The 8,847-nt window shown below is 37.1% G+C and overlaps 1 protein-coding gene across 1 annotated transcript; it reads right to left on the minus strand.

The window, feature by feature from the left end:
* Positions 1-87: 87 nt before the first annotated feature.
* Positions 88-4,078, minus strand: LOC120250385 (nitrate regulatory gene2 protein-like). The gene is made up of 4 exons (XM_039259196.1): positions 3,267-4,078; positions 3,024-3,181; positions 2,436-2,659; positions 88-1,012 (listed from the first exon to the last, which is right to left on the minus strand). Exons 1-4 carry the CDS (start codon positions 3,964-3,966, stop codon positions 202-204), a joined length of 1,893 nt encoding a protein of 630 aa, XP_039115130.1. The 5' UTR covers positions 3,967-4,078; the 3' UTR covers positions 88-201.
* Between the last annotated feature and the right edge of the window lie 4,769 nt (positions 4,079-8,847).

The following is an 8,847-nucleotide window of genomic DNA, read 5'->3' on the forward strand; positions in this document are numbered from 1 at the left end:
CATTTTGGAATTCAAGCAATGAAGAATTCAAATGGGTCACTGTATATAATTCTTTGTCAAATGGCAATGTTATGAACAAGGAATGTATATATTGTGAGATTATATGATTTATTGGGAGAACATATGACACAAAAGTAAGATAAAATATACAACAAATATTAATAAAAAAAAAAATTGAAACAAATGTATACATGCAATTGTTCAAGCATTAGGAGCATCCGGTTCTTCTGGCCGTCTGATGTTAAGCTTCTTGTACATCTCAGAGCATGCAAGAGCAAATTCCGACAACGATCGGAAAAGCTCAGGCAAGTGATTCTTGAGAGTTGCAAGAGATTTCTCTCTTACCTTTTTGCACAACTTCTGATACGCTTCGACATCACTGTCGAGCTTACTCTTTGCTGTCTCAACAGCAAGTTTCCTTTCTTGACTTGGATCAGTTTGAATTATTTCGTCATTACTTGGGGGATCTGATACCTCAGATGATGATAATGTAGTCATCTTCTGTGAGTATTTTCTGGACCACTCCTCAAAAGCTCGCAATTTTCGTGTGTATTCTCTCTTTGATTCTTCGCATTTCTCCTTCAATTTCAGCTCCTCTTGCTGACTTATAATGATCGCATTAATGACCGCAGAGAAATTGAAGATGGCACCTTTGGCAAGGCTATCAGGTAGCTTCTCTAACTGTTCATGCCACGTGAGCAAGAGTGCTTGGATTGGCGGCCGCTGTATTTGTGACGGAGATGACACTTTCTCCTTTAAGTTGCTTTCGATGGGAATAAGATTAAGCTTTAACCATTCATTCAAGTTATAGATGTACTCTTTTTGATGAGTAATGAGTTTCTGTAACTGTGAGTGCCATTCTCCAACCACCTGCCACAGCTGAACTGTTCGATCGTATTGATGTTCACTTGTTTCCCGGGGAGCATTAGAAGTGTCCAGAGCTCTAAGCTCACCGGAGATCTTGCACTGACTGACATGATGTGAATGCATTGTCTCCCACATTTTCGACATTCTGTTTCAAAGGAAATAGAACAGGTGAATGGCACACAAGAAACATGTTGCACTAATAAATCAATATCAAATTAGAGGTTCGTATTTTTGGAAGAACAATAGAAGGGAGGGAAAAAAAAATAGAAATGGTAGAACAGGGGCCCTCAAAAATGAGCAGAAGATGGAGGCAAACAGAACAAGTAACATATGATGCAACAGCTGGGAAAATCCCAAGTGGAGAAAAGATTAATGACCAAAATTATAGAAAATAGATGTAGCAGACATGCAGGTTAGCTAACATATAAACATTCTTTCCTTTGAATTAAAAATTTTCTAGAAGTGCTTGCCGCCAAAATTGCCTAACAACGGAGGCTGGGAGCCTTATTGTTAACATAACCGGCATGCACAACAAAAACATGTTCAAAGAAAACTAGAAACAAAAGGAAGCAATTTTTCAGTCTCATTCCATTGGTCTTGATAGATTCAAAGATGATATGGGACCAGTTTGGCAACAAAGATGACAGTCTAGAACAGGGACACCCCAACGCTGGCAGATAAAACAGGTATGATCTACTTATTGTCTGGAAAGCCTATCAATGTTCAGAATCATGATGTTCAAAATAAAGTCACGACCAAAAGGAAGAATTATGTGAAAAAGAAGAGAAAAGCTGAAAGAAGAACACTTATTATTAGCTTCATCATCAAGAAAAGTATACACTTAAAAAGAGGAAAAACAAAGACACCAATGCAACCGTTTAACTTTAAACAGCAATGTTAGTATTCCGCAAGGAATCTTTCTCTAAGCTTTGCTTTCCATTCTTGATCTCCTCTAATTCATTTGACAAAAAAACACTAGAGATTTACCAAGATATATCCCATGCTTAACTGATTCGAAACTTTGCTGGTATTATCATGATATGGCCAGGTAACACTTATCAAAGAGTTTAAGTAAAAACATATACACCAGCAACTTTATGATGTAACTAGAGCAAATATGAAGCCTTACAGAACATGTTGATTTAATAATAGCATGGCTACCTAGGAAGCAAGGCATATTTAGACATTTTTGTTAGATGGGCACCAAACCAGGTAAGCATATCTAAGGTCATGATATTAAAGAGTTTTTTGGAATTTTATATAAAGATATGGTATACCAATGCACATCACTCTGGTCGGTGCCAGACCTAAATTAAGAATAATTCTTTCCTTGCCTCTAACTCAAACTGTCAGCAAGAATCCTTTACAATTAAATCTTAAAGATAAACCTAGATTAAGTTAACAGATAATTGGGTGGCACTTGGAGAAAGAATGACATTGGAACAGAAGATAGTTCTGGTTGTATGTAAAAAATAACGATGTATATATATATATATATATATGAATAAATAGAAGCACAAATTTTTATTTACTTTTTTTATTGAGTTTAAAAGTGCAGGACAACTTACCCATCAACAAGGGCCACTAATTTTGTATACAGCCGATGATCCCGCAATCGATTGATTTCTGCAATCGTTGAGTCCATTGACTGCATATCAACTATGTATCTTGTATGCAAATGACTCACTGCAGCTTTAGTTCTTTCAATAGTTTCAGGGTTGGAATTACGTTTCTTTTGCTTATTCAGTAAAGCAATCTTATTTTGATACTCAATCTTCATAAGTTCACTAGCCTGATCCAATGAATAAGCAACAATTAGGTAGAATATCTGGTATCAATCAACGAAAGAAGCAGCATTCTATAATGACAACATTGACAAGAGTAAGTATAGATAAAGTCTAAAAAGTAATGAAACCAAATAGTCATACTAAAATTATAGAACTCTAGGCCATTTGACAAAACTAGTTCCCTTCATGTCAATGCTATATCAACTGCTGGTAGATTAGAATTACTTTCTTAGAGATTAAGAAAGGCTAAAACTGTGTTTAACATGGAATACCTCAAAAACATCAGCAAAAATATGAAGAGAATTTACCCATATAATCCCACATATTTACATAAAATATAAAGAAGAAAAGAACTAAGATCCATTTTACCTTTACTTCATCATAAAGTTTCTTCTCCCAAGCTAACATTTTGTCCAGCACTGTAGCATGGGTTTCAAATTCATCTTTATCAGCACCATCATCCTCAGATGTGTGAGACCTGTTCCATGTAATGACTCTCAAAAGTTTTGCAGAATGATCTATACGCCCTGTCAACAAGAAAGAGTGATATCTCTGAAACAAAAGCCTGAACTCCACACCATTGATTTGGGAGAAAACAGAGCAAGAACTCACCTTGTGACTCAGCAAAATTAGAGTGGTAATGCATCCTTGTAACCTCCAACATCTTGGAGACCTCATGAGCGCTCTCTGAAGCCTTGAGGAAATGATCATCCAATTCATTCAATATGTGCAACAAACTAACATTCTTCTGCGTCGAAGTTGAGACCACGCCGGCCATCTTCACCCTCTTCTCCTTCCTCCCTTGCTTGGATGATCTCAAAGGCTCTTCGACGATGTTATCAGGTGTCTCAGCTGGCTTCTCCTCCATGATCTCCGACTGAGAAACAGGGTAATCAGGGACAGGGTCATCTTCAGGGATAGGCAAGGAATCATGGTGGGATTGGGAGGACTTGAGAGAAGAAATGTTGGGCATGCTAGTAGCGCGCTGAATTGAGGACGTAGGAGTGCCAACTTCGGCAGGAGGAGGTGGAGGAGGGGGAGGGGCTTCAATAGGAGGCGGCAAAGGAACGGCAACGGCGACAGAAGAGGAGGAGGTGGAGGCGGAGGAGGAGAAAGGGGGATGGACGATAATAGACTCACCATGGCCGAAGTCACTAAGGGCAGCGCCGGTGTTCTTCAAGGAGATAGCGTAGACGGAGTGGGCGGCGGCGAAGGCGTGGCGTGAGGCCACGGCGTCGCGCATGAGGTGACGGCGAACCTTGCAGCGTGACACGGGCTCCTCGCCTTCGATGTGCGATTGCGCGCATCCCATCGATCGAGAGCGCGCGCGCGCGCGCGTAGGCGGGCGGGTGGGTTTCGTGCGGAGAAGGAGTTGGAGATAATAATAACGTTGGCGTGAGGAGGGAGGATAGGAAGCGGGTCGCACCGGCATGCAAACGAAGGCCGTTGGCAGTGTCCAAATACGCCAACTCATGGGACCCACAAACTAGTTCTTCTTGGGATACATGGGACCCACTCAAGATGATAGTTTTGGTCTTTTACTTTCCCAACCCTGGTAAAATATAATTCTATTTAAAAGAAATAAATAAAAAATACTTCATAGTGTTTTTAGAAAATTTATTTTATTTACAAACAAATGACCATCGGAATTTATACAAAATGAGAAAATAATGTTATTAAATTTACGAATGCACTCTACATTAACACACGTCTCTAACTATTAATTTTAAATAATGGTGTTTATTATATAGTGTCAAAAAAAAATCAATAAATAATGATATATTTTGATATTTAAAAAATATTTATGACAATATCATTTCAAGATTTATTAAAAATAAAAAATTTTATAAAAAATTCTAAAGATCAGAGTGGAAAAAAAAATATATTTTTAACTTCTATTGGTATTGTGGTTTATTTTAATTTTTTTTTTTTCAATTATGTTCATGTTATTGTTTTTCTCCCTAGCATGTGAAATTAGTTTTTTTTTTCTCTCTCGCCTAATTTTATATTAGAGATTATGAAAACATTTCTCCTCTGGTTTTTTTATTCTTCCTTCCATGTACTTTCTTGATTTTTGAAAACCAAAAATTATTTATTTTAAATTTTCAAGAAATTAGAAATAGCTTTTTTTCTTGTAATTTTAGGAACTGAACAATGAATTATAAAGTCAATAAGATGAATTGTCCTATATAATTCTAGGTATTCCGCGTTAATTAGTTCCATTCCAACAATTGATTTTCAAGACTTGGGTATTAAGAAAAGAGGAACAAAAAGTACAGAATAAAGTTGGGAAAAATAGAAAAATAGTGCTTTCTGAGAAAGACCAGGCCAAACCCAATTGCATGAACACAACAACCAATGGGGAGAAAAAGAAAAGTGGAAGTGGGTTTCTGTGTGTTTCGCATGAAAATTGGGACAATTAGCAACTTTGATTATTTTTATTTATTTATTTAAATATATATCTCTAATTCAATGTGGAATTATTTAGTGGTGAGCATAACTTTTCATTTGGATTATAACTCAATCTGTTAGAGATTTCCTTTTCAGTTTAATAGTGTATAATTTTGTCACTTTCATTCAAGACGAAGTTCATCAGCTAATACCACTTTTTATATGGGAATTTAAAATATTTTTACTGGTGTTATGATTATCACATGTTTTAAAAATATATATGTTTTTTTAAAAGTCAATAATTTAGGAGTGGAAAACATGATATATATTTTAATAATAGTCAAATGTAAGAGAATGAGGCTTATGTAATATGTTAAGCATGGATAACTAACTGAAGACTATTTCTGAATATTTGGGTAAGAATGAAATTTGTTATCGCTGTCATCTAGTCCAAATTTTTAAGCAACGCGACTATTTTATTTAAAAATAAAAGACGGAAGATATTGTTTATGTAAAAAAATTGCATGTACAAATTCAAATCAAATAATTTTTTTTTTTTTTTAAAAATTACATACAGTTAAATCATAATCGAATTAGGACAACATGTGGTCAAAACAAATAAATTTCACTATATTTGGATGTATTCAAGATAAGTATAGAAGATATTTTCGAAATAATCTAAAAAAATTTAGAATCGAAGATCGACCGAGAGCACGTGATCTCGAGCGCGATCTAAAAATATCAAAAATCATAAGATCGACCCTTAGAGCACGGATCTCGAGTGCGATCTAAAAATGTTCAAATCATAAGATTAGCCTAGAGTACAGATCTCGAGGCGATCTAAAATATTCAAATCATAAGATCAGCTGAGAGCACAGATCTCGAGGCGATCTAAAATATTCAAATCATAAGATCACCGAGAGCACGGATCTCGGGGTGATCTAAAAAAATATCCAAATCATAAGTTCACTCTAGAGCACGGATCCTCGAGGCGATCTAAAAATATTCAAATCATAAGATCGACCTAGAGCACGATCTCAAGGCGATCTAAAATATTCAAATCATAATATCAGCCTAGAGCACAGATCTCGAGGCGATCTAAAATATTTAATTCATAAGATTAGCTGAGAGCACAGATCTCGAGGTGATCTAAAATATCCAAATCATAAGTTCAACTCTAGAGCACGGATCTCGAGGCGATCTAAAAATATTCAAATCATAAGATCGACCTAGAGCACGCATCTCAGGCGATCTAAAAATATTCAAATCATAATATCGACTCTAGAGCACGGATCTCAGGGCTGATCTAAAATATTCAATTCATAAGATCGACCCCTAGAGCACGGATCTCAGGCGATCTAAAAATATTCAAATCATAAGATCGACCTAGAGCACGGATCTCAAGCGATCTAAAAATATTCAAATCATAAGATCAACCGAGAGCACGGATCTCGAGGGCGATCTAAAAATATCCAAATTATAAGATCGCCTAGAGCACAGATCTCAAGGCGATCTAAAACATTCAAATCACAAGATCAGCCGAGAGCACAGATCTCGAGGCAATCTAAAATATCCAAATTATAAGATCAGCCGAGAGCACAGATCTCAAGGCGATCTAAAATATCCAAATTATAAGATCAGCTTAGAGCACAGATCTCAGGCGGTCTAAAAATATTTAAATCACAAGATCACCGAGAGCACGGATCTCGAGGCGATCTAAAAATATTTAAATCATAAGATCAACCGAGAGCACGGATCTCGAGGGCGGTCTAAAAATATTTAAATCGCAAGATCAGCCCGGAGCACGGATCTCGATCGCGATCTAAAAACATTTAAATCACAAGATCGACCGAGAGCACATATCTCGAGGCAAAAATATAAATTACAAAAATTGCCCTTGAGACCATATCTCCAGGCAAAATGCAAATTACAAAATTACCCTTGAGAATTTATCTCGAGGCATAAATACAAATTACGAAAATGCCCTTGAAAATACATATCTCGAGGCAATCTCAAATCTTAGGATAGCCCAAATACACATCCCGAGACAATCTTAAATTTCATGTAGCCAGAGAATGATCTTGTGGCAACGTGAGAAAATTCAATCTCGGGGCTCCTAAACACATATCTCGAGACGCATTGAATTTTATTAAATTTAGAAAAATTAATTAAAATTTTTAAAACTTGATTTTATCTTCTTTTTGAAATTTTATAAATTAAATTTCAAAAAAATCAAAAATTTTTAAATTTATTTTTTTATCCTCTTTCTTTTGACTTGTTCCGAAGGGGTTATGGGTTAAGATTCTACAGGAGGGGTTGGGATTGAGGATAAAGATAAAAAAATCTTTTAAAAGGAGGCGATCGGGAAAAGAGGAAAGGGGGGAGGAGGATCAAAAAAAAGAAAGGAGAAGAAAAAAAAAGAGGTTATCTTCTCTCCCATGTAAAAAAACCTCGACGCTCGTTGTCGCTACCGCTGCTCATCACCATCGCTAGTTGTTCACCATCGGGCATGCTTGAGTGGCTGAGATAATGCCGCTAAGCATGCCGCTGTCGCTGCTTGTCGTCGTTGCCATTGTTCATCACCGGCATGCTTGATTGGTCGAAAATAATGCCGCCAAGTATGCCGCAAGGGGAAGCCAAAAAATAATAATAAAAAAATATTTGAAGAAGAAAAAGAAAAAGAAAAAAAGAGGGGAAAAAAATCATGGGAAGAAAAAGAAAAGAAGAGAGGAAAAAAAGAAGGAGGAAGCTTGGGGGACCGGAGACCAGAAATTAAAGAAGAGAAGACTTGAAGAAGAAAAAAATTGAAGAAGAAGGAAAAAAAGAAAAAGGCAAGATGATGATCAAGGTCGAAAAGCCCCGATGGAATGGTGTTTGAACTAGATCATAAGGTGGCGGAGCAGTCCCTTATTCATCAAGGAAACAATCCAATCAAGCGCTGACCCGAGTGAATGCCATCCGGATCCCTAGCATCAATGGCAAGATTCTCTCCATAATTGTGAATTTCTCGCAGAAGCATACTCGAACTTGTTGATTTCAATGGCAAGGTTCTCTCCATGGTTGTGAATTTTTGAGCTTGCCGATGAATGTGTCTCATTTTCCAAGACCAATGCCATGGCTTCAAAAACTATGGAGGAGATGTCTAAATCAAGGAAACAATTGCTGCAACTGGTGTTCTACTAAAGTAAAGTATGCTAAGAGTTCTCTTGGAAACATGGGAGGATCGATGATGTTGAGCTCTCATGGCGGAAGTATCCTGAAAAGCAACCTTTACTGATGAATGAAGAAAAGGTGTTGGGGCAGGCTATCTGTGCTGGCTAAGCCGATCGGGTTGCCAAGCGTATTCGAGCAGTTTCAAACTCATTAGATAAAAACCAAAAAAAGTACGTGCACGCTCCTCGGTACGAATCATGTGCCTTGAAGGATACTGTCTTTCTCCACCAATTCTTGCATTTACATCACTAACTGAAATTAGGTGTGAAGGCAACGCCGAAGCGAGAAAAGAAAAACAAAAAGCAAAAAGAATGCATGCATGTGGTCCCTACACCGGTGATACGTTGTTACCCAAGCATGCTCTTCGATTGATACCGAAAGCTTAATGTTGTAAATAGTGTCCAGGGGGATAAACTAGGGTCAGAGTCAAATCGGGATAAATGAGAGCGAATTTTGGTGAGCTTTTCATACCAGCGATCCTCATATCAATGCATCTATGGGTTTCCATGCAAATGGTTTCATTCTTTAAACCACGACCATGTATGTCTGCCAGTGTGCCTGCCTATATAGAGCTCATCATCGTCTTCAT

This window comes from Dioscorea cayenensis, chromosome 19, assembly GCF_009730915.1.
Source record: "Dioscorea cayenensis subsp. rotundata cultivar TDr96_F1 chromosome 19, TDr96_F1_v2_PseudoChromosome.rev07_lg8_w22 25.fasta, whole genome shotgun sequence".
NCBI classification, from domain to species: Eukaryota; Viridiplantae; Streptophyta; class Magnoliopsida; order Dioscoreales; family Dioscoreaceae; genus Dioscorea; species Dioscorea cayenensis.

Bases quoted from the DNA above. Each gene is read 5' to 3' on its own strand.
- LOC120250385 (XM_039259196.1), bottom strand. From the start codon at position 3,966: ATGGGATGCGCGCAATCGCACATCGAAGGCGAGGAGCCCGTGTCACGC. The intron at 2,660-3,023 runs GTAAAATGGATC...TCATTGGATCAG, and splicing joins AACTTTATGATGAAGTAAAG to GCTAGTGAACTTATGAAGAT. The intron at 1,013-2,435 runs GTAAGTTGTCCT...CCTTTGAAACAG, and splicing joins TTAGTGGCCCTTGTTGATGG to AATGTCGAAAATGTGGGAGA.